The sequence below is a fragment of the Canis aureus genome, chromosome 31 (assembly GCF_053574225.1).
Source record: "Canis aureus isolate CA01 chromosome 31, VMU_Caureus_v.1.0, whole genome shotgun sequence".
Classification (NCBI taxonomy): Eukaryota; Metazoa; Chordata; class Mammalia; order Carnivora; family Canidae; genus Canis; species Canis aureus.
The window spans coordinates 27,166,170-27,192,992 of NC_135641.1; the positions used below are offsets into that span (position 1 = coordinate 27,166,170).

Below are 26,823 nucleotides of genomic sequence, written 5' to 3' on the forward strand. Positions count from 1 at the left end.
GCTTGCCTACATTTATTAGTAAATAAGACAGAAATGATCTCTGCTCTCATGGAACTTAGAGTCCTGGGGAGAATGTGGGACAAAAGAAAATAAGTAAATAAACGCATTTTTAAAAACTGTTCTATGAAGATTATCAGTAGGGCATTACACTGATGGAAAGTAACAGGATGGTGCTCCCTTTCTTAGGTGGTTAGGGAACATCCAATTGAGCAGATGACATTCTCCTGAGAATTGAAGGATGAAAAAGAACCATTATGCAAAGCAAAGAGAAAGCAGTGGGATGGTATCTGTGAAGACCCTGAGCTCTGAGGATCATGATGCCAGTGTTGCTGCAGTTACAAAGCTAGGAAGAAAGGGACATGAGCAGAGGAGGAAAGGGGAGGCAGGATCCAGTGCATATAAAGGGGTTTGTGACATTTTCCTTGGCTGTGACAAAAAGTCATTGAAAGGATTTGAGCTGGTCCCTGACATTATCTAGTTTTTGCATGTTCATGCTAGCTTCTATGTGAGAAATAGATTGGAGAAGATTTCAGTTTCTCTCAGTATGGTGGACAAGGTCTCCTAAAGAACCCTTATGCTGTAAATGCCGCATTTAAAAATAAATGTTTTTTAAATTGAATTGCTGAGTTGGTAAGAAATCCTCAGAGGACAAAATTGAAGTGAAACCGGGAATCCAGAAAAGAAAGGAAGCCAGCTCTGCAGCTGGCAGCTGCCCAAGGTAGCATCCAGAGTTAGTGGAAAAGATATATTTAAATGCTAGAACATTTGGATAATTTCCTTAAAAATAAAGTTACATTCTTACATTTTTCCTACCCCAAACAAATCTCAGTTGAAAGAAATATTTAAATGTGAAAAACAAGTGAAATCCTAAAAGTACTAGAAGAAAATATATGCAGACTTTTTCATAATGTTGAAGTAGAGAATGACTTTCCAGGTAGATCATCAAAGGTGGGGGCCAGTAAAGGTTTGACATGTTTGACTACATAAAGATTGACAAAATTAGTGTAGCATTAAAATATTATAAGTTAAAGGATGAATGGAAAATTGGAAAATATAGGATATAGCAAAGGGTTAATGTCATTAAGGAGCTTTTGAACACACACCAAAAAAACCTTCCAATACGAAGTAGACTCTATGAAAAATGAGCAAAGATTTTTAACTTGAAGTTCAGGCAGTTCAAAAAACGTAAAAGTAAATTGATCATCGTAAAAAGAAGCTCAGGATCATGAATAAGAAGATAGATGGAATTAAAACAACAATTAGATAGCATTTTTCACTCATTACCTTGACAGTGGTTAAAGAAAACAAATCCTACCTGGCACTGGTCAGGATGTGGGGAGGTAACAACCAGATGTGTTGTTTGTACGCCCTGTGGGCAAGAGTGCACTTGGAACAGGCATTGTGGAGGACACTGTGGCTATTTGTTCTAGAAACACCAAAGTGCCTCTCTTTGGCCTTGTAATGAGACTTCTACACATATATCCTATGGAAATAAGCAGCGAAGTGCATCAAGATGTATTCACAACTTTATTTTTCATACAGTTGTTAAAGTAGGTAATATTGGAAACACTATGAAATATCCATTGGTAGAGGATATGTCAATAATTTGTTATATCAATAACATGGGAATACGGTTGTGACAGTAAAAGTATAATTTTGTATTTATCGATATGGAAGTTAGTTTATAACAGATTATCTCTGTTTAAAAACAGGTACCATACAGCAGGAGTAGTCTGCAAACTTTAAAAACTGTGGCACTTGTTTCCTGGAGCAGGGTCATACCAGCTGGCTCATGAGAGCCACTTGTTCAGTTTTTAGGAATTTTGTGAACCCTTTGGTAAATTGTTGTAGTTTGAAATTGACCTTGATGAAGAGTATTTGCCCCATGGCAGTTGATAAGCAGACTGTACAAAGCAGGTCCCTCCCACCCCCCAGAAGGTTTATCTACACACAACCATGCGCATATGTATATATATATGTGTGTGCATATATGTAGCAAACCTTTGGGAGAAAATACCCAAGGCTTATCAGTGATTATCTTTAAAAGATGGAATTTTGTTTGAATTTATTTGCACCCTCTTAAAATAATCTTATGTATTATTTGAATATATTACAATCTGATTATATTTATAATTAGAAACAAAGAGTAACTTAATTTTTAGAAGGAAGAACAAAGGCCTAAACCATTGGAGTTCTCAGGATGGTGAATAAGGAACAATTGCAAGATACTGTTGGTAAATTAGCGCTTTGTTTCTACCTGTAAACTGGGTTGTTAATAACCTCACCAGCACAGTGATGATTTCAATGTTCATGAAATGACCTTGGTAGGCTACTAAGTTTGGAGATTGGTAAGGGAAAAGAGATATTACTGTTGAATTTCTGCATCATAATGACGGCTGATATTTATGCTAGGTATGGAATTTCAAGACAGTAAACATTTGGGATGCCTGGGTGGCTCAGTGGTCGAACGTCTGCCTTTGGCTCAGGGCATGGTCCCGGGGTCCTAGGATCCGGTCCCACATTGGGCTCTCCACAGGGAGCCTGCTTTTCCCTCTGCCAATGTTTCTGCCTCTCTCTTTGCGTCTCTAGTCAATAAATAAATAAATGAAAATCTTTTTAAAAAAAGAAAACAAACATTTAAAAGCACCCAAACTGGAAGTTGAAATCATTGACGCCCCACTTCTTTGCTTCAAAGTTTGCTTATGCTAGATAATCTCCCAAAATATCTATATACACTAATTCTTGTCTAGTTCATCAGCTCATTTAAACATTTCTGTTGATTACAGGCAGTTTTCTGTTTCTGTTTTTTTTTTTTTTAAGATATCAGTACTACTGAGTATACTCAGCCTCGTGTCAATATTTCAACACCTGTGGACATGATTATACATGTGTTAAACAAATGAGTATGGCTTCCTCCACCTATCAGCTTTCTTCATTTCTCCATGCAATGAACACATGTAGTTCCAGGCTTACAGTATGTACCAGATATAGTTCACATTATCACTGTATCAACTAAGCATTATAGTGGTGAATGCAATTTATATTATAGTGTTTTATAGTTTCAAAATGCTTGCATTATTGATCATCAGAATAGCAATAAAGTGTATCGTATTTCTGTTTCACAGGTAAGGAATAGAGACTTGGAGAAGTTAGGAGACTTAGCTATGGAGCCATGCAGACAGTGACAGAGGAGCCAGTACTCTCCAGCCTTTGTCTTCTAGTCCCAAACCCGCTATTCTTTTCCCTAGGAGACATAGGGTTTCCAAACCCTTTCACTACTAAGGCCATCATTTATTTTATATTTTTTCTAAAGACTCCACTTGTTGAGAGCAACAGAAACCAGTCATATTTATTTTTTGTCATAAATAAAAAAAATAAATAAAATTAAAAAAAAAAAAAAGAGAAATCAGTCATGTTAGCCTGGCCATCACTACATCCTAAGCCTAAGTTAAGAACATATTCATCACCCAAGGAAGAAAACGTATCCATTAGCTGCCAATCCCCATCCCTTCTCCCAATTACTTCAGCCTCAGGCAACCACTAGGCTCCTTTCTATTCTCTATAGATTTGCCTACTCTGGGCATTTCATAGAAATGGAATTATATTGTATGTGGATTTTTAAAAAACATTTTATTAATTTATTCATGAGAGACACAGAAAGAGAGAGAGGCAGAGACACAGGCAGAGGGAGAAGCAGACTCCCTGTGGGGAGCCTAATACGGGACTAGATCCGATCCCAGGATCATGACCTGAGCTGAAGGCAGGCACTTAACCTCTGAGCCACCCAGGCGTCCATGTATGTGGATTTTTGTAACTGGCTTAGCATAATGTTTTCACTTAAGTTTTCAACATACATCCATGTTGTAGTGTGTAGTAGTACTTCATTATTTTTTATTGATAAATAACATGCCATTGTGTATCCATTCATCACTGATGGACATTTAGATTGTTTTCATTTTTAGTGTTATTATAAATAATGCTGTGGACATTTGTGTACACGTTTTTGTATGGGCATGTGTTTTCATTTCTCTTGTGTATATACCTAGAAGGAGAATTGCTGAGTCATATGGTAATTCTATGTTTAACATTTTGAAATACTGCCAAACTATCTAACATTGTAAAAGCCTTTTTGAAGTTTTGAATAGCAGATGTGTCTCAGGTTGGGTGCAATAGTACAGCCACCATTAGAATGGCTCCTTAAGATAAAATGCATTACCTCAAAAACATCATGGTGAATTCAGAGGTCTTCCTAAGACTCAGCCCATTAGTCTCTTATCCAGGAGAGGAGCGGCTGAGTATTTTCTTTTTTGTCAGTGTAATGAATTTAAATTTTATTGTTATGGGAGCTCAGAAAATGTCCTGGGTCTGAAAATGCCCTGAATAATTCACAACATATAATGCAGAGAAAAAAATTCTGGACTCAAGTCAAATCTTGGCTTCATGTGATTCTCTGTCCTTATCTATAAAATGAAGATGATAATATCACAAAGTTGTTATGGAGATACAGTGAGATAACATACTTCAAAGGTTTTCTGTAATCAGCAAAAGCAAGTAAGTAAGCAGAAACTCAGTTGATGAATGTTAAAACTGACACTATGCACTTGACACTTGGTGTAGGGATAGGCACCAATTAGTTCTCTGTATTAGATTAGGATTGAGATTTTTGCATTCAAAGCTGGGTGTTGGCCCACAAGAATACACATTTCCAAATGTAATTAAACTCTTGCCCAGAAGGGTTTTCATTTTTTCCAGATGTTTATTTACTTATCAACCTTCCAAGAATTCAAAGGCAAGTAGTAGCATATTCTTCAAAACCAATTGCTTCACAATTAGTCTAAGCTCCCATGATTCTCTGCCACTCATTTTGACTTTGATGACTGTAAATCAGTTGAGATTTGTATTGTTCAATATAATTGCAAAGAAAATGTATTTATTCATTATTTTGAGCAGGGATTTATTGAGATATTTTGATGAGCCAGGCACTTGCTAAGCATTAGGATACAATGGTGAACAAAATCAGTCCTGTTCCTATCTTTATACTATTTACAATATCCTGTATCTCAATCTAAATGTCTTAGGGTCTCTGTTAATTGACTATACCCCGTGGATGGCACCACCATCACAGTGCTTGCTTTAAAAATTAAGAATAATAATCTCTAGTTTCTTTTCAGAATAAAGTAGAGATTGGATTTGGACTTCAAAAAATATAAATAAGAAATAACACAAGGAACATAAAGTAGCTTGATATTGTGATTTAGTTCTGTTGCTACTTTACAGGGTGACCTTGGATAAGTTACTTAACCTTCCTGAATCTTGTTTCCTCATCTGTAAAATTGTCTAGTTCTTTCTGAGCCTAGCCCTCTAAGGTTCCATAATTGATACTTAAATTTGAGGTTCAAGAGCCTCTGAACAAATTCTTTTTTCTTTCTTTCTTTCTGCTTTCTTTCTTTCTCTTTCTTTTCTTTCTTTCTTTCTTTCTTTCTTTTTTTCTTTCTTTCTTTCTTCCTTTCTTTCTTTCTTTTTCTTTCTTTTCTTTCTTCTTTCTTTTCTTTCTTCTCCTTCTTTCCTTCCTTTCTTCCTTTTTCCTTTTTTTCTTTTTTCTTTTTTTTTGCACTTCTCATCAGTCCATTTTAGCTTTTCTTTTATGTAGCTTTGTCCACTTCTCTCTAAGTATCATCTTCATCCAAGCCTTGACTTTTCTGCAGTTGCTTTCAAACTGTCTGTTCCTTCTCCACTCTTGCTCCCTATAACCTCTTTGTGTTCCATTTTCTTGAACCTGGCAATGAAGTCTCCTGAGATACTTTCAGACATTCACATAGAGTGTTGCCTTTCTACTTCAAAGGCCATCACACAGTCAACTCTCAACTTTGTCCCTCACATTCTACAGCACTCAGTGCAAAAGTCAGTTCATCAGAGAGATATATATCTCCCTGTTATATATTCTTTCATATTACCCTGTACTTCTTTTTCATTGTACCTGTTACAATAGCATCTAAGTTATCAATTTGTAATTATTTACTTAATGACTTAGTCAATTAGTTATTTAATTTCTGTCATCTTTCCTGGAATGAAAGCTCCACTGGGACAGGCACAGTGGTATTCACCTCTATATCTTTAGTGCCTTGCAGAAGACTTTGCACTTACTAGGTGCTCAGTTAAATACCCAGGGAGTGAATGAATAGATGTAATAATTGGCTAAAATGTCAGTCTTTACATCAGCTATGATATTATTTGTTGTGGGTGAACATGATGTGGAGAACTCCCAGGTATGTCCAGGAGTTCTGAGGAAGTGTAGACTTTTATCTGTACGCAGTTACTGGTCTCTGCTTTTACACTGAGCTACCTCATTGTACCCAATCTGAAACAAATATCCACCACACTGTATGCTGGGACACTGTGCTGGGTAATCAGGATCCAAGCACTATCTTTAAGCTCACAATCTAGCAGGAGATGAGCCATAACTTCAAATAACAGTTATGAAAGATAGGAAGTAGTGTTGCAAGAGAAAGCCAGTCATATCTAGAGCAGTAGTGATAGAGTTGGGTCTTGGAGGATTTATGTGATTCGACTCCTTGGAAATGGTTGGGTGAAGGCAGTGCAGAATAAGTCCGTAACCAAATGCTTACCCCCTCCCACCCCCACCCAGACATTGCAAGTAAAGCCAATCTCTGCTCAAGAGGCTGGAATTATTTAGATCCATTTTTTATTCTACACAACTCTTAGCTCTTTAGAATTTATTTTTTAAATTTACTCTTTTAATTTACATATGGTATAATTCAGTTTTTGGTGTATGGAGCCTCTGAATTTGGGCAAATGCTTACAGCTGCATAAAACTGCTGTACTTGAGATATACAAAAGTTCCCAAATTTCTCTCATGCTTCTACTGAACAGTCAACCTTCCCAAACTCCAAGCCCCTCCCAATCACTGATCTTTCTTATGTTCCTACAATCATGCCTTATCCAGAATGTCATTTAGATGGAATCATACGGTACTGGAGTTCTTTCACTTAGCATAATGTATTTGAGATGTGTTCATATTATCTAGTGTATCAGAAGTTCATTTCTGGTCACTGAGTGGTATTCCGTTGTATAGATATATCACAGTTTGTTTATTCATTCACTAGCTAAAGTTCGTTTGGCTGCTTTAAAGTTTTGTCAATTATGATTAAGTCTGCTATAAACATCTGTGTATAGGCCTTTTATGCCTGGACATGAGTTTTCATTTCTCTTGGGTAAATACCTAGAACTAATATTGGTAGGTCGTACTGTTAGTGGATGTTTAACTTAATACGAAAATGTTAAGCTGTTTTGCAAAGTGCTTGTATTTCATTGTGCATTCCCATCAGCAATGAGTGAGAGTTTCAGCTGCTGTGTATCCTTGCCACAACATGATATTTTCCATTTTTAAAATATTAACCATTCTAGTAAGTATGGAATGGTATTTTGTGTAATTTTTAATTTGCAACTAATGATTTGGGATATGTTTTTATAGGCTTATTTGATCTCTGTATATCTTCTTTGATAAAATATTTATTGAAATCTTTTGTCCCTTTTCAAATTATCTTCTTTTTGAAGGAGAAGATATTTATTTTTATTTAACCTGGGTATAAGTCCTTTATCAGATATGTAATTTAAAAATACTTTCTTCTCATTTGCGGCTTATCTTTGCTAACCTTTAATTTTTCAAGTAGTTTAAAAATCCTGTTCCCAGAGCCATCATCAGATCTACCACTATTCTCTTCTCTGCTCAGAATGTTTACAGAGTTTTTTGACTTTTTTGGGCACAATGGGGCCATAATGATGAAAAGGACAATTGTCCTGTTAATAAGAAGTCCTAGGTAGTTGGAAGGAGAATCCAGGCATTGAAACATCTGTAACTGTGGATCGGTGTTCTGCGTGCCATAATGGATGTATACATAGTATGCTGCACTACAGAGCACTGGCATTCATTGAAGTTTCTGGTTATTAAAATACTTTGAGGATAGGCTCAAGAGAGAAACAATAAAGGTTCTGGATAATTAAATTTTGGAAACTCTAATAAAGTGGCTGCCCCCCTCTATAACCCCATGTATTATCAGTGTTGATGATGGGGGTTGGGAGATGGAGAGGGAACAGCAATGTCTTTCTCACCTTGATAAATCACAGTCCTCAACTCACTCCAGCAACTGTAGAGCCAAAGGACCCCCGTGGAAGTGATCAGCTTCACTGCCTCCCTACTCCCTCCTGCCCAGGTTGCTGTAATGGTCTCTTTTGTCTTCATTTGTGGTTTGTACAAGTAAAGGCAGAGATAACAAGTAGATAGAGAAATTCCATTCTCAACTCATGTGGAATTGCACATGTGTATGACCCATCAGACAGCCTCAGGGTACAAATATATTTACCAATCCGTCTTTATCTCTGCCCTAGTTGTAATTAATATGTGTCCCTTCATTCTTCCAGGACCACCAGTGATTCCCGATTGCCACCAAGATAAAGTATGAACCCTTCCCCGAATATTAACCCTAGTGTCCCACTCTCAGGCTCTGCTCTGACATCACACACCCTGTAATCCAGCCCCAGCTGACTGACGGGTTCCTCACAGCCCCCGCACACTCTGTGCCTTTGCCAACCTTGTTCTATCAGCCTGGTTCTATCCCTTGTATCTGTCAGCACACATTCTTTTCATTTTTCAGGCTTAATTCAGATGCCATCTCTTCTGTGAAGATTTCCTTGAACTTCCCACCTCTCATAGTCTGAAATAAGAACTCCTTCCGGCCTCTTGTGACATGCTACATCTTTTTTCTTTTTAACATTTACTTTATTTTGTTTGCATTGTGAATGTCTGTGCGCCCTCTCTAGATGGTGAGATCTTTGAGATGGGAGACCACGTCTTCCTTGTCTCTTTGTCCTTCCCATGGAAACCGCACAGTATACACTGTTGTGTGTAGTAGGTTCTCACAGAGGATTGATTGATTGAAGGACACACCATAACCCACAGGTCACCTTTCTTTGTGACCCAGACAGAAGAGATGTCTGAGTGGCTGATCGTTGTAACTGGAGGTGACGGGGTCATCTTATGTGTTCTAAGCAACTGTAGTTTTGTTTCCCTACTGGTGGTGATTAGGCTCTCCTGTCGAGGATAAGAAAAGGATGATTTGATTTTGAGTAATAAGCAATGCAGCTCTAATTGGGTACCTTAAATGCTTTCATATTTCTGCTTAAGGTGATTTTCTACCAGCGTGAAATGTTCTCCTTCGCAGACAGTTGATGGAGGAGCTGAGTCATGCCTGACTATACTTAATAAGACAGAGGCAGCTAATGCCTGAGGGAGCTGCCTTCGAGGACAAGCTGACATTTTTGACTTCTCTGCTTTTTGAAAGTGGGTGTTGTGAGGGAAAGTTGAGTGTTGAAGATAGCTTCAGAGCCTCCATTGGAAACATGACTAGATAATGACACTCTAATTCAGACAGATGTGATCTGCCCCATTGCCTCTTGGCTGTGACATGTGCCTTCTGATGCTGGGAACTGCTAATCAAGGATTTTATGCTCCTCATTAAAGAGACCCAGTTTGTTCCACTTTATATTAACTAGTGCCCACCCACCGCAACTCCAGTGTTTTCCCTGAAAAACTGCCTTGATTTTACAATTTTAAGATTCAGGCTAGGAAACATTCCTGAAATTCACTATTATTATAAGCCCATTATCCTGTAGAGATTAGAGATCATTGTTTTTTTTACCTTCTTACATATTATACATGAAAATTCTGGGCACAAGAAAAGAGAAATTACTTGGTTACAGTCAGGGTTAAATTTTAGACTCTGGAATGAGGCAGACCTGTGTGAGAATCCTCTCTCACATACTTCCTATGGTTAAAAGATAAACTTAGACATATTAAAAATGTTGAATTTATTTGAGCAAATATCAATTTGAAAAAGGCAGCACCAAACTGGAAGTGGTTGAGAGCACTCCACCAACAGGAACTGGGGGCAAGACTTTTATAGAGAAGAGGCAGGAGCAAAGCAAGAAAATTGTTCGGTTGACTACAGCTGAAGCAGTTGCATTAGCTGAGAAAGTCTAGTTGACTGTGATCAATTTCCTGGTGTTTTGATTTTTTGACCTTGAGGCATTATAGGCTTAGACTTTGGTTTGCTTAGGTAGTCTGCTAAGGCATTAAAACCACCTCAGTCTAATGGTCTCCTTGTTTAATTAATTTAACTCTGTGTAGTCGTGTAGATATTCTTTCTCTTACCTAAGACTCACAATCCTCATTTATTAAATGGGGACAATAATAAAACTATCTGAAAGAGTGGTTATGAGAATTGAAAGAGATCATAAAAATATATTACTTAATACCTGGCATATAGGAAGCATTGCCTATTAGGTGGTGGGTGTGGTACTACTACTACTAATGGTGGTCACACTGACAGACGTAGAACAAGAATTTAGGTCTCCTGACCCTATCTTATTATTCTCTATGGAGGATACTGCAAAATGTACCTCAGGAACTATAGTTAGTGTCAGGGAGGTTTAAAGAGATCTTTCTGAAATTGCATCCCTATATTCAAAGAGAAGCTCAGTAGCTAGTTTGGTATAAGACAGAAGGAAAGAACATGGTTTGAGACATTTGTTAGCATAAAGAATCAATGTAAGTGGGAAGAATTGAGGGAAGAGATTATATATAAGGTTTCTAAACTGGAAACCAAAGGACTAAGCATCATACCAGAGAGCCTAAGAGGGTTAATGAAGAAAGGACTGACTCTGGGAGGGTTACTGGTTCTGGATTCAGAGAGCTCTGCTGCCCACTAGCACCATGACTTTCTCAAATCATTCCTGAGCCTCTCTTTCCAAACTCCAAAATGGAGGCAACAATGCCTCCTTCTGTGATCAAAGAATATAATGTGTCTAAAACTGCCAGGTAAAATATAAATTATTGTGGGTTCTGTTAACAGTTATGGATTTGTGGTGTGCCTTGATGGCTCAGTCATTAAACGTCTGCCTTCAGCTCAGGTCATGATCCCAGGGTCCTGGGGTCGAGCTCCATGTTGGGCTCCTTGCTTAGCATAGAGCTTGCTTCTCCTTCCCTCTGCTACTCCCCCTATTTGTGTTCTCTCTCTCTTTCTCTCTCTCTGTTTAAATAAATAAAATCTTAAAAAAACAGTTATGGATTTGTAATCTTGGATGGGATATCATAGAGTGAAGAAGGCAATGATTTTTAAGTGATGAGTTTGGAACATTTTCTTGCCTCTCAGAGTATGGAAACAATAAGCTGCGTTTCTTATCAGCCACCTTAATTCTCAATTTCTCCAAAAGGCAAGGAACTATAGCATTGGGAGGCTGAAAATGCCTAGAGATGAACATTCTGGACTGAACAGTTTTGCCTTGGGATTTATACCTGAATAAACATGTACTTTCAGAGATATATAGACCTGGACAGCTTTACTTGTACCATGAAGCTCCTAAAAGCCATTGTGCATTGTGGCAGTGACAGTAGACCCCTTTCCTGATTTTGAACCAATTTCTCTTACTGTCATTTTTCTACTTTCTAGTAATTGTTTTGCTTTTTTTTTTTTTTCCAATGGCAGACCAGTGGTGTATGGCGCCTGTGGGCAAGTATGGAGAGGGAACATGTGTGTCAGAGGAAAGAGGGCTAACAATTGGAAGGATAGTATAGAAGCCATTCTACATTTTGATTTCCTTAAACTGCTTTTACTCCATATGTGAAAAGTTTCTTCTCCTGTTTTGCTTCCTAAACTGTAAGAGCTCTGGAGTTCAGAAAAGTTCATCTGAGGTTTCCCCTTTCTCTTCAACACTAAATATAGTAGAAGCAAATGTCTTTAACTTTAAGATTATAGTGAGTTGATTGTGTATTAATTGTACTTAAAAACAAACAAATTGAATGTAAATATAGGTATAAAAATTCAACCTCTGGGGCACCTGAATGTCTCAGTGGTTAAGCATCTGTCTTTGGCTCAGGCTGTGATCCTAGGATCCTGGGATCGAGTCCCACATGGGGCTCACCACAGGGAGTCTGCTTCTCCCTCTGCCTATGTCTGCCTCTGTGTGTGTGTGTGTGTGTGTGTGTGTGTGTGTCTCATGAATAAATAAACAAAATCTTTTTAAAAATTAAAAATTAAAAAATTAAAATTCAACCTGTGACATACTGGGGGAAAAGAGAAGCGGACTGATGTGAGTGCAGTGAAACTCTCTTTCATAGTTGGTTGTACAGACAAAAAGTTACATGTGACACAGGGCAAATAACTAGGAACCAAGAAGGTTTCATCCCACCTCTGCTGCTTTCCCTCAGGCTCTCCTTCACCCCTCTGGGCTCAGAGTCTAATCTGTATGATGTGTCATGTTGCTGGGTGATTCAGAAGGCCTCCTTCCAGTTCCAATGTGTAGCAGTTTTCTAAGGTACAAAGTGTACTATAGGACACTTAAATATTTAGAAATGGGAACCATGGTCATATCTTGGCCTTTGTCTTCCCAGGACCTGTTCCTCCCCTTAGGAACTGACACTGTTCGTTAGCTGAGTTGCCACTGAAAACCCAGCCACTCAGAACTCCTCCCTTGTGGATTCTTCATCGTTCACGGCCAGACATCTCCCCAAACCCCATTGCTTATGCTCTTGGCTTCTGATGTTTGCTTCACCTGATTTCCTCTCAGAATTTTTTGTCTTCTGCTTGTCACTACCAGCCCTCAAGAAAAATCTACATGCTTGACACATTATTAATATTGAATGAGACTGTACTGGCATTTCACAGGTGATGCTTCTCTTAAATGCAGTGGCAGGATTGTAGCCTGTGTCTCTTCCTGGCAAGTGATGAAGATCTCAAACGCCCTTTTACTCCAGGCAATTTTCCTGAGAATTGCTGGGGAGGTTGCTGGCAAGGCTCACAAGATGTGCTTTTCCTGTGGCTTTGTAGTTGTGTGTAGAATACGGCTGCAAGTCTTGAAGCAGAGGAACCGTATAGCTCCTAATTGAGTACATCCCTTCATGTCCTTTCACTGAACAAGCCTTCCTGAACCTCCAGTTGAGAAGTCAGATGTGGGGATGGAGGGTGCAAAGACCCATTGAGTACCTAGAGGGCTTTATATTTCCATCACGTGATTGAGGGGAAAAGTGATTGCGCTAGCTATCTTCACTAATTAAGTCAGTCCACACCTTCTGCATTTTAGGACTCAAATCTTAATTTTGTGATTTCTGTCCCTGTCTCTGGTAAAATGCAATTAAAACCCACAAACAAAAACACCTGAATGAATAAGAAATGAATAAGAATTCATTTTCCTTGCTGTTTATTTTTCTAGGTCTTAATTCCCTCATCAGTAAAAACATAATAGTTGTGGATAAAATTTATCAAGTTCATACTGTGCACTTGAGCATGTGGTATTTTAGTGTATGACTTTTATTTTTTACCCCTGCCAACACTTCTATGTGGTAGGAGCTTTCATTGGCTTTGTGTTTTATTATAAATTACATATTACACTTTAAGAAACAGGATCCTTCTTTCTGGGTGCCTAAAGTATGGTCCATATGACCACCTCCTTTGTTTTCAACCTCAAGGACAAGATCCACATATTAGCGTTTTTACCTGTAGAATGAGAGGGAGGAAGAGAATAACTGTGTGGCTTGATCACACAGAATGCATGCAAAGTTATCTTCTATGGTCCACTATTAATATTATTTGCTCCAGTATTCTGAGGTTTGGCTTTTTTTTTTTTTTTTTTTTTTTTTTTTTTTTTTGCCTATTTGATCCTCTGCTTTGAAGAGGAATATAATACTGTACTATTCATATTCCCGATCCGACTGGGAGTGTTTCTGCAGATATGTATTTGGAATATATATTTTACCCAGATGATGTAGTAGAAAAGGACATGACATTTGGATTGAAAAGAAGTGATTCTGTACTTGCCACTCGTGAGCTCAATGTCATTTATCAAGTTAGCTCTCTGGGCTTAGTTGCCCTGTTTGTAAAATGAAAGGGTTGTTCTAAATATTTTTAAAATTGCCTCATAGTCTAATGCCCTTGAACACTGTTAGTGGTAAGCCCCCATAGGTTAAATGTTAACATTTTGGGGGGCACATTCAGTTTGAAATTGGCCATACTCAGTTTGAAATTAAGAAAGGAATGTTATATTAATAATAGTGAGGACCACTGAACAGCTCTCTGCTAAATACTTTAAAAGCACTGTCTCTAATCATCAAATCAGCCTTCTTGACACATGGGAACATTTAACTTACTTGCAAGCACTCACGTGGCTAGGAAGTGACAGGACAAGGATTTGAACTAGGATTGTCAGACTCCAGAGACTAGCTACTTTGTACCAACGGAAAGTCATTTCAGAATAGAAGAGACTTGGTTTGGTCCTCCCCATCTCTATCATAGATTGTTGGCCCATGTCATAGACCTGTTTTTATTTTTATTTTTTTTTCTTTTCTTTTTTTTTTTTATTTATTTACTTATGATAGTCACAGAGAGAGAGAGAGGCAGAGACACAGGCAGAGGGAGAAGCAGGCTCCATGCACCGGGAGCCCGACGTGGGATTCGATCCCGGGTCTCCAGGATCGCGCCCTGGGCCAAAGGCAGGCGCTAAACCGCTGCGCCACCCAGGGATCCCGACCTGTTTTTATTTTTAGCTTCATTCACTCATCTGTGGTATGGGCTATTACGAGCTATTCTATTGCCAATGGACACTATGCCAGATCTAAGATCCGAATGTTCTGGGATTCTTTGATAACGTGTGGGATACCTTTACTTCCAATGCCAATGATCTGTTTTGTGAATGGAAATCTGAAGGCAGAGACCATGTTTTTCCCTACATTTTGTTTATAGCCGCTAGCACTCATAGGGCCCTGAATTAATATTATGTAATAATGAAAATAGGCAAAAGCTGCTTGATTATTATATGAGAATGGTAATTGGATCTTTACATCTTAATAATAGATTAGAAAAGATTTCTTGGTGGGGGGGCATTAAAAAACAACAACAACAACTAGCTAATGACTGCTTAGAGTTTCCCCAGTGTACTGTGCCACTCTTGACATAAGCCAGTTTATTTATTTTCACAACAGCCCTGCAAAGAAAATCATTCCCTTTAGCCGCATGATGATGCTCATTACAGTGAATTTTTTTAAAAGAAAATAATGGAACCATGGTACAGAGGTGGCACACCCAGAATCCACTTTTTAGCCTGCTAACCCCTGCTGCAACTTTGATGAGAGAAGCAGAGCCTTTTGTAGGTGGCTATTAGATGATGCTACTTCATGTTCTTCCTCATAGTGCACAGCAGCAGGAAGGGGGGGCTGTTGGACCCTTCTTGGACATTAACACACCATGATTAAGGGTCTTTTTATTGGAGCTTCGAAAACCAGTTGTGAACTGACTTCATGGAGACAAGAAAGAGCCTGCAGACCTTTCTTAGTTCCTCTCGATCTAGGGGCTGGAAAATTCTCTGGAGGCCCTGGGGTTTTTCCTCACATCCTCTGCCAGGAGGCAAACTTTTCATGGTACTCCTGTTCCCGAACTCAGAGAGGAATCTCCACATGACAGAGATTGCATGAAAACCCAACAGATCAGAGATCCAGGTGTACTGGCCCTGCAACGATAATTAGGCTCTGGAATACTCCAACTCTCAGACATCCTTTAGATAATTTGGTTTTGTAACTCTTAAGTATCGCCTACAACCATGTGTGTTTGGAACTTAAACGTCATAGATTTGGTTTTTGCATCAGTGAGAGTTCATTTTCCTTTTTTATCTCTTCCTTTTCATTATTTTATTTATTTTCCCATTTGCCTGGTTAATTATTTTCTCCATATATATTATATATATAATATATATATAATTTTTTATATATTTTTTTAAGCCGGCCAGACCCATCCCTTGTAATTGATAGCAAGTAGCAGTCTTTAGGACAGTGTGAAGATGAATGTCCAGTACTGCAGAGAGGAGCAACACACAGTTGGAAATAAAACATGTTCTAGGAACGAACTCTAATGACACCCGCAAAATTGAAGCTGTTTCTTGTGGATCCCCCACTCTGGGCCCCCCGTCAACCAGCTTTCTGAATTTGGCATTCTTTCCTTATCTGGCAAATCTCATTATCTGCTCAGGGCTATTTCTTATTTCCTTCAAATTACTCAATCAGGAAAACTCCCTTTTTCGGTGGGAGTGAGGTATGTCTAATTATCTGGTCCAGGAAAACCATCTGCCGAGTTATTAGCCCTGTGTTGTTGAACAGCACAAGCGACGTGAGGATGTCTGATGGATGCTCACAGCCCTCCAACTCTTCCTCCCCCACCCCTAACTTCTTTCTCTTCTTTTGATAGCTTAGTTGACAACCACAGAATTTTGGAAACATTTTCCAGACTTTTGCTTGAGTAGCTCTCCCTTCAATAAAAATTATGTTTTAATGGTATATTTTTCTACTTATAGCATACTCTAGGAAACGTAGTTGGTAGATTTTTAAAAAAACTGGTTGTTTACTATAGAACATTGCTAGAAAAATAGCCTGGTATTTTAAATATTTTTCCATTGAAGGACAAGTAAAGAATATATGAGGACACCTGAATGGCTCAGAGGTTGAGTGTCTGCCTTTGGCTCAGGTCATGACCCCGGGGTCCTGGGATCGAGTTCCACATCAGGCTCCCTGCAGCGAACCTGCTTCTCCTTCTTCCTGTGTCTCTGCCTCTCTCTGTGTGTCTCTCATGAATGAATAAATATGATCTTTAAAAAAGAGAGAAAAGAATATATATCTTATTTATTTTTTTATAAATTTATTTTTTATTGTTGTTCAGTTTTCCAACGTATAGAATAACACCCAGTGCTCATCCCATCAAGTGCCCACCTCAGTGCCCGTCACCCAGTCACCCCCACCCCCCGCCCACCTCCCCTTCCACCCCCCCTAGTTCATTTCCCAGAGTTAAGAGTCTCTCATGTTCTGTCTCCCTTTCTGATATTTCCCACTCATTATATATATTTTAAATGTAAAGAATCAAAGAGACATAGACTTACAGGGTATAGATACCTCAAAAATTGTTCAACGACCTGCCAACTTTAACAGATGAAACAAGACATTGTTATCCTTTAGTATGATTTCCAGTTCTGAATAAGGAGACACAAAACAACAGTGGTTTAAACTAATACATAGCTAATGTTAATATGCTTAGGACGAAGCTGAGGATCTTGTTAAACTGTAGATTCTGATTCAGCTAATCTGGGTGGGGCAGATTTGCAGTTCTGACGAGCTCTCAGGAGGCTGATGGTGCTGGTGGCTTGGGGACCACACTCGGAGTAGCAAGGATATATAGAAGTATATTTCTCACGTAAAATCTAGAGCTAGAGAATTCAGGCCTAGTAAGGCAGCACCTTATGTTACTCCTTTCACTTTGCCATTCCACCATTTGTTGGGTGTGGGCCCTGTTCTTATGGCCCATGATGTAGCATCCACGTTCCAAGCAGTAGGATGAGAGAAATGAGATGGTAGGAGGAGCATAGGAAACAAAGGAAGACACCAGCACCTCTCAAGAACAGTTTGTGGAATTTATTGCATGAAATTTCAAACACATGCCATTGGTCAGAACTTTGTCACCTGAGCACGTCCCATTGAGAGGAAAGCTTGGGAAAGGCAGCCTTTATTCTGAACGGCTATGTACCTGGAGGAAAATTCTCATACTTTTGAAGAAAGGGAGTGTGCAGACGTGCTAAATGGGACATGTCTAGCAGTCTCCTCCTAGGCAAGAAAATGGCATTCCACAGATTAATTGTGACTAATAGGTGTATAGAACTTCACAGTTGCTATAGTACTTTATGCTTTAGGCTCATTCATTTTTCATAACTACTCTGTAGTATGAGCTTGGATTTCTGGTTTGGGAAGCTGAGGTTCATAATGGGTGAGGGACTTAGCCTGACAACCCTCTTTCAAATTGCATGCTCCTCCTTCTTCCATCTTCCCCCTCCCTCATTCCTGATCCCTCTTACCGTGTTTTATGTGCTTCTTTGTTCCATTGACTTATCTTCTGGTATACTCTCTATTTACTTGCTGTGTTAGCTATTTATTGTCAGCCTTCCTGTGTTAGAAGGTGAGCTCCACGAGACCTCTGCTTTGTTCACCAGCATATCCTGAGCATCTACTTTAGCACTTGCCACATGGCAGGGTACTCAATCTGTAGTTTTTAAATGAATCAACAAAGCCATAAGGTATCAAAGCCCGCCTTTGATCACCTCTGTTATCCTCCACGGTAATGCTCTGTGCTCGGTGCCACATGCCTCTTCTATCGGGGTTCCTGCTAATGTTTCAGGGTCTGGCACTCCTAGATCTTGCCTCAGATACTTGCCCACACTTACCTTGTTGACTTACTCTTTGTCATCATGCTGGTCATTCAACATTGCTCACACCTTGGATTCTCCCTGGATCACTGTCCCAGGCTGACGTTTCCTGGGAAGCCACGCATACCACTAGAAAAACAACATTAAGCAAAAACTATAAGAATGGATTATAAAACCAGCCTTTCCATTCTACTTAGCCTTTGCCCTCAGACCTAGATAAGATTACTTAGAATGTACTGATGGGGCAGTTTTTAAAATGCAATGAGTTACAGTTGAGGATAAAAAAGCATTGCTTTGATCACAATCTGATCTCAGGACTACCATTTCCATCCCTACCTAATGCAATGTAATATAATCATATAACTGCTATGCTCGTACTTAGAAGCTTATTATAATAGTTGATTCATTCCACCAGGTATTTTCACTTAGTCTTTGTTTTTTTTCAAGATTGTCAACTTCTTGACAAGCAAGGACCTATTCAGATTTATTATGCAATCTTAGCCTAATATGTACTGAGCTCCTTTCATTCTACTGGGCCCTTTAATCCTCATTCAACACTCTAAGGCAGGCATGTCATACATGCAGAAACTGAGTCTGAGAGGAGAAGCATTTTGTCCAAGGTGATACGTCAAACAAGGGGTCCGTGGCATATAGTTACATATGGGACGTAATTCTGCCTCAGGTCTTCCAATATTTAAATCTTTTTCCTCTTTCTTTTCTATACCTGAGCTCCCTGAGTTTTTATGTCTCCATGTCTCTCTATCCCAGCACCCAGCACAGTGCCTTGCTCACGGCAGGTTCTGAATGAATATTTAATACATACAAATATACGAATAGCTTTCCTGTGGGAAATATCTTGCTTTGAATGTGTGAGCGTAGATTTGGGACAAGCATCCTAGATCTATGTTCAGGCAGCTTTTATTTGTGCTACCACTCAGGCAAAAGTAAGTCAATTAATCTCTCTGTCTCCGTTTCCTGGCATGTAATGTGGGAATGGGCATGAAAGCCCAAGAGGGTGTTGTGAGATTAATTAGTTAAAATGTATACCCTGCTATATAAATGCTAATTGCTGTCAGGAGCGTGGGTTGGATTTTCCAGTGACTTGGCTTTGGGAGGCTGTGCACATTCCATTAGTCCTCTGTACCACCAAGCCTCAGCCTTAAGAAATCCTTTGGCTGAGGGAAATGATGATTTTGTGGCTCCGCATGTAGAGGGGCCAATTTAGAGAGGACTTCCACTGTGGAGTAAACTGGATAAGAAGGGACACTCCAAACAAAAAGGTAATTCCCTGTGCCAATAATTTGCTGAATTCCCTTTGCTGTTATTAGAGACAAATCTATTTGCATAACAGCCTTTTCCCCAGTCTTTTCTTCGGCTGAGGCCTGTGGTGAATCATATAATTAATTTGGTATTACATGACACTCTAGCCTGTCGCCATAGATTTTATTTTTATTTGTTCATTGACTAATTTAAAAAGCTCTGACAAAACACCCTCAGGTGGCTGGCGAGGGAGACTTAAAAACTCACAGAAACAAATTTCAAATGGGCAAATACCCCAAAGAAAAAACTTAAAAAAAAAAAATAATAATAATAATACCTTTTCTGGCTAATGTTTAGGAATATTGGTATGTGTGTTTTCAAGCCCTATTGTAGAAGAGGCTGGTTCACTTTATACATATGTTTATTTGGCCCATGGAACATGCTGTAAGGGAGATACCTCGCAGGTGTAATGATTTCTTTTTCATTTTAAGATGAATTGCATTTAAATTTATTGAAATGATGTTAAGTCTCAGGAATCAGCCAAAAATCCTGGTAATTGATCTGTATTTAATCTTGAGTATGTAAGGGCGTTTAACAAATGCTATTTTAAAATGTGTCTGTGCTTGGTCTATCGAGTTATGTTATGGAAAGAAAATTCTACCTTCTTTTAATAGTCAAGATTGGAAATGCTAGTTACTATAACGATGTGTCCCCCAAATCTCAGTGATTTAACACCAGAGAAGTTGATTTTTCACTTAACCTGCTCCAAGTGGTGGCAGGGATCCAGGCTCCTTTCCTCTTGTGAGGCTACCCTATTCAAGCTTTTCTGGCCCTCAGGGTCTCCATGCAAGGCCAGGAGAAAGCTCAGAGATTATGCTGGGTGCTTCACATTAAACCATTTCTGGCCTCATTCATTGGCCAGAACCAAATCAAATGGCCCAGTTCAGTTGCTAAGGATGTGTATGCAGTCTCCACATGGGCCAAGGGAGACCAGGGTTCATGGACGCTTAGCCAGTCTCAGCCACACCTGCCCTCGTGGTCACCAAAGTTCCATTTCATCCTTCCTAAATTGGTGAGATGTCACACTAGCTTGTGGTTGAGATGTCACACTGGCTCTCTGTTCATCCCCCTTTTCAACTGTGCGTTCTCCTACTTTTACACAAGAAAAATTGACCTGTCACTTATCATCTCTCTTACTATGAATCATTCCCAGGACTGTAAAGACCTCCAGGGACCAAACAAAGTGACAATTTGTAATATTGGTGTCAGGAAGTCTCCTTTAATCAAAGTACCATTAACCCACAGAAGGGCTTCCTCTTTCTCTTCAGTTTACCAGTGTTCCTGTTAAGAGAACCATGGCGTGACACTGCTGTCGCCTGGCCCAAGTTGGGGCGATCCAAATTGAGATATATTAGAGAATAGGGCTGCAGGGAGAAGGATCATTTTCATTTAATTGCCTTACCTTGACCATCATCCAAATTTGGACAAACAGTGCAGAGCTCATGAGAGAGGCACCTTTAGGAACAGCAAGAAGAATATTTTTATGCAATGCAGAAGGCGGTAGCATCTTTGATTCAGATAACCAACGAAATGGTGAAGTTGCAGACACCTCAGCTGCCCAAATGCCTCTTGTTTTCCTTTTCTTTTAGGCAATCACATTATAATTCAAAAGTGAAATGACCGTCATGCCAAAGCATATTGATACAAATTTTGGAATTAAAAAATGAAATGGAGACTTTTTTTTCTGACAGAAAGTAAATACAATTAGGATGGTTAAACACTGAGAATGGCTTTGCCAATTGTGTTGCGTGCCAGATGTGCCCCCCTTCCTTTTCTACCTTCCTTTTTCTCTCCCTAATTATTATTTTAATGATATTCACAGCAGATCATTCACAGAGATTTTTTTTTTTAACACCAATATACTAAAAGGCATATACAAAGATAATTCTTTCTGCCTGAACTTTGGTCACACCTATTAGCTCTCATCTTCAGGAGCCACCACTTTTAAGTATTTTATTTATTTCTTCTGGCATTTCCTATCTATATTTTGCTAATCAATTTGTGTATATTGTTATTTTTCATTTAGTCAACCCTGGGCATTATTTTGTTTACTTTTTAATTCTAGTAAATGAGACTTTTTCTGTCTTACATGGCCATCCCCTTGCCTTTCCCTATCTGTTGCTCTCTACATACTAATGTTACAGTATTTTGTTAAATCAATAATCAATTAATTAATATGCCTTCACATATTAATGAATTATGATTATGTTTACTTCCTTATTTTTGGAAGTTATTAATTGCCTTGCCTTCAGATGCTTACTTTGATTTGGATCTTTGGGTAAGTGTTTTTGTACTTTACAATTGCTTTTTAGCATAATTATCCACAGTGCTAATTTCACCAGATAATTTATTAGTTACAATTATTATTTTTTTTAATTGGAGATTTCCATTCCCTTCTACTTACACTGGTTCACTGCCAAACCCTTCTGCAGAGCTGTTAGCCTGGGATCTCCTTCATTGTTATTCTGGGGATTTCCTTGCCCTCTCTCTTGAATTAGATCCTCTCTTCCTTGATCCTGTAGTTTGCTTTTTTTTCCTCTCATTTTTGTAACAACAAATCCCTCAGAAGCCTCCTGATGAAGAGCATGTGGGAAGGAAAATTACTGAGTCTTAATGTGTCTGAGGATGCCACCTTCACACTTGATTGTTTCCATGGGTTTAGCTTCAAGGTTGGAAATCATTCCCTTCACCTACATTGCTTCATTATCTGCTAGTTTCTGGTCTTGTTTTGGCAACTTCCAGAACCATTCCGATTCCTATCTTTTGTATGTGATCATTTTTTGTGTCTCCTTTCGTACTGTCTTATAGTTTTTAGGATCTTCCCCTTTTCCACAATTTTAGAAAACATTTTTGTGGTGTAAGTCTATTTTCATTGACTTATTTAATTGATGATTCTCTTCTGTTTTTTTTTTTGTTTGTTTGTTTTTTCTATTGCTGTAGGAGGCATAGTCTTTGTGCTTTTGTATTTGCCAGGGCAGAAGAAAAAGGAGTGTGATAAAATATGCTCTAGCCCTTAAAATAATCAACACGTGACACTCACTAGAACCTATTGGCCAAAGTCAGTCACATGGCCTCTCCTTCTGAGGGGCAGAAGAGTACATTCTTACGCTCTGCCTGGGAAGAGAACCCGGAGATATTGGGTGAATAGCACTAGTGATTCCTCATCTTGGGGCTGGCAGTTCTTTCTGGGTCTTCCCAGTACTCTGAATTGCACATTGGTGTTCTCTAGCTATCTTTCACCTGCTGGTTTAGGATTTATCTGTTTGAATGGGCTGAGCTCATTACAGCTTGTCAATTTTGATGTTGTCACTGTCTTCTCACCTGTTCTTGCTGTTACTTGGGGTTATGTCTTGAAAAATTATTTTAGTTTTAGTGGAGTTTCAGAAAGGAGAGAAAATGGTTGCATATATTCAGTCTGACATATGTATCTGAAAAACTGTGGTTGTAATTTCCTACAAACTGAATGAGCTGATTCTGCAACTTTGTAGCTTTAATGAAAATGTATTTGAAGAAGCTGGTAAGATAGATGTTTTATTTAAAAAATTACTATCATGTTTGTATTGGTGTGAACAACATCTTATCTTCCCAATTCTTTCTTTGCGTATTGGATTTTAAAATGTGTTTCTAAATAAATAAATAAATAAATAAGTAAGTAAGTAAGTAAATAAATAAATAAATAAATAAATAAATAAATAAAATAAAACGTGTTTCTAAATAAAAGCAGGGCAATTATAAATAATAGCAATTTGTTGAGTCTTGGAAAAGCCAGTCTGTTAAATTTCTCAGAAAACTGTTACTTACTTGGGATTTATTGCTTACACATCCTTCTGCAAGTCATAAAGCTTTAAATTCTTTGCTTTTATCAAAATTAAAGTAGCCACAAATTTAGTTGTTCTCTCAATTATCTGCTGCCACAAAAATGTTGCCTTAACAAACAGCCATAAACTTTAGTGACAAACTTCATTTTATTTAGTTCATACATAGTTTTGCTCATGAATCAGTGATGATGTCTGTGCCTGGGCAGATCTAGCCCCCAAATCAGGAGACCTGGGGAGGATGGAGAATCTTGGAAGCTTGTCTTTTCAGTTATAATTTTCTCCTTAGAACCTCCTCTGCTTCCAGAGGAGGGAAAGAGCACATGACTTCTCTTTCAGGTGAGATTCTTCCCCATGCTGTATAGGATACAATAGGATCAAGCTATCAGATCAAATCATTACCCAAGAGGTAATCAAAAGATGATGTAGGAAGATGGAGAAATCATTTCTTCATAGCACAGGTTGCTATTCCATGCGGTTATTACAGAGAGGTTACTGAACATGACCAGACAAGGGAGATCCTGGAAAAGATTGGATGTTCTGAAAAGGTGTGTTCCCTGCAGATTTTTAAGATGAGATGACTCGTGGCTTTTTCTTTCTTTTTGATTATTCCAGAACGCTGCGATGACTGGGGACTAGATACCATGAGGCAGATCCAAGTGTTTGAAGATGAGCCAGCTCGCATCAAGTGCCCACTCTTTGAACACTTCTTGAAATACAACTACAGCACAGCCCATTCAGCTGGCCTTACTCTGATCTGGTATTGGACGAGGCAGGACCGGGACCTGGAGGAGCCAATTAACTTCCGCCTCCCTGACAACCGCATTAGTAAGGAGAAAGATGTGCTCTGGTTCCGACCCACCCTCCTCAATGACACGGGCAACTATACCTGCATGTTAAGGTAGCCTGATTCTTGGTGGTGACTTTCCCTTTTCCCTTTAGTTCCTGGGCTTTTATCTGGATGATGCATCTGTTGTGTAACTGGGGAAGGGAAGGAAACATCTAGAAAGAGTTACACTTTACCTCAGTGGCTTAGCAGAGGTTTCCTGAAAGAGGTGTGCAGAGAAAATGGTTGTGCTCCTGAGAACTTTTCTATTAGTGGGTTCCTTTTCAAACCCAGACATATACCGAGGTTATCTAATGGTGGAGCCTTGTTTATTTGTTCCTTTTCTCTCATATTAGAACCTGTCTGCCTTTCTGCCCCACCTGGAGGCAAGAATTTCCCTAGACAGTGAGCAAGGTGGAGAGCAGAACCCACCTTTCAAAGTCCTTGGCACAGAATAAAGCCTTGGGATGCCTTACGGAAGAAAGAATTTGGGATATATCTAAAGTGTTTTTAGAACAATACCTTTCAAACCTTTTCACCAAAATTCCCCTACAAAGCAAATAAACACCTTATCACTGGGAATCTAAGAATATAATCCAAAGTATCCTGCTAATCCTGCAAAATTTCTTTCAAATCCACTTGGTTTAATCTTGAAATTTCATGCAGATTTTGCATTCTACTCTATAATATACCTTTACTTAGTCTTGTATTACCACAGATTAATATTGTTTTTACTCTGAAAAAAAAAAACTTAAAAAAAACAGCTCCCTCTGAAGAATAATCATTTCAAGGCTTAGATCTTTGGCTCCTTTTTCCCCAAAGTCCCCTTTTAACTTCCAGGACTTACTTTGTTTTTTTAAATTCCCATAAAAAAAAATTCCCATATAGCTTATGGATTGTGGGTTTTTTTTTTTTTATACAGTGTCCTACTATTTAATAGGTACAATGGTTTGCTAGGGCTACTAAAACAAAATACCACAGACCGGTGGCTTAAATAACAGAAATTTGTGTTACCTCAGCTCTGGAAGCTAGAATTCCAAGATCACAGTGTCAGCAAAGTTGTTCTCATTTATTTCTCCTTGGTTTGTGGATGGCCGTCTTCTTTTTATGTCTTCACGTGGTCTCCCCTGCTTCATCTCTGTCCTCATCTCCTCTTCTAATAAACACATCAGTCATATTGGATTAGGGCCCACCATACTCATTTTACCTTAATTACCTCTTTCAAGAATATCTCCATATGGTCACATTCTGAATTACTGAAGGTTAGGTATTCAACATATGAATTTGGGGGACACAATTCAGCCCATAACAATAGGGCTGAATAGGGGCACTCAGGTGGCTCAGTGGTTGAGGATCTGCCTTTGGCTCAGGTCATGATCTAGGGATCCTGGGATTTAGTCCTACATCAGGCTCCCCACAGGAAGCCCTCTGCCTCTCTCTGAGTCTCTCATGAATAAATTAATAAAATCTTAGAAAAAAAAACAATGGGGCTGAATATATAACAATACAATAGCATAGAATAACATAATACTAGATAATCCCATACCATCTTCTGAATGCCCGATGTCTCCTCTGGATACTAACTATGCTCTGATGGAGAAATGTGCCTACATTTTGATACATTTAAGCTATGTTACGATTAAGTGAAAAAGGACCTCTTTGTCACAGAAAGCATTTTCATCATTGTGGCCTTGGGAGTCCCTCAGAACCTCTGAAGGCCCTTTTGAGGTTTTCACCTGACTCTTTAGTTTTATTGGAGTAGATGCTAGACTAATGTTAGGCTTCCAAAGAGCCTTGTCCACTATTTATGTCCCAAGACAGCTTTGTAGGAAAGGTTAGGGCAGATTATAGTAGAAAGGACATTGAATGATTAGACACGGAAACTAGGCCATCATCCCAGCCCTGACACTACTCAGCTGGTGACCTTAGGCATGTTGGTCTATGTCTGAGAGCTTTGGCACCTGTATCCACCCAGTGAGAAAATCAGTCTAAATGCTCCTTGAGCTCCTTTTCATCTTTGGCAGTTGTTAATCTGTTAACATTCAACAGGTGAACAACAGGAAATAGCTGGGAAGGGGTCACCAGTAGGTTTCCGGATGATCTTGTTCTCTGCATTTCAATGTTTCATCTCTACTTCTGTTTCCTACTTGTCTAGAGCTCTTCCTCAAACTTTTCTAACCTTCTTTTACGTTCCAGGAGCAGCATGGCTGTGAAGGCCTGAGTATTCCTTTAATGCTGTTTGTCAATTTCCAGATGGCCATCTCTTCAGTGTCCCTGTCTGCCTATCTTCTTTGTCCCTAAAGAAAATCCAGAAGTGAACTTCTCTCATGGGGCCACCAGGAGTTTCCCATTGCCCTGAGGCAATTCCTAAGTGGAGCATGGCCTTAAACTGAACTGTGTAAAATCAAAGGCCTGATGTCTTTAGAGGCCTTAAACTAAGTTTCTGCCTCCCAAATTGTATCACTTGTATTCTTCCCTCAATACTTCACTTAAAATAATACCAAGATTTTACTTTTGAAACTGGGAAAGTCAGTGCCACTGACTTTCATTATTTTTTTA

The 26,823-nt window shown here is 38.9% G+C and overlaps 1 protein-coding gene across 7 annotated transcripts in view; it reads left to right on the forward strand.

Moving 5' to 3' along the window:
• Window positions 1–26,823, forward strand: part of IL1RAP (interleukin 1 receptor accessory protein) — a 128,896-nt gene that overhangs the window by 57,103 nt on the left and 44,970 nt on the right. For 6 of the 7 annotated variants that reach the window (XR_013369528.1, XR_013369527.1, XR_013369529.1 and 3 more), the window contains exon 3: window positions 24,054–24,339. Coding sequence is in view for 4 of the 7 variants with exons in the window: in XM_077880082.1 (XP_077736208.1) it covers window positions 24,054–24,339 (286 nt within the window). In the remaining 3 variants the exon portion in view is untranslated. Of the gene's footprint in view, window positions 1–17,778; window positions 17,868–24,053; window positions 24,340–26,823 lie in introns of those variants that run through there. The other variant, XM_077880084.1, reaches the window with a different exon arrangement.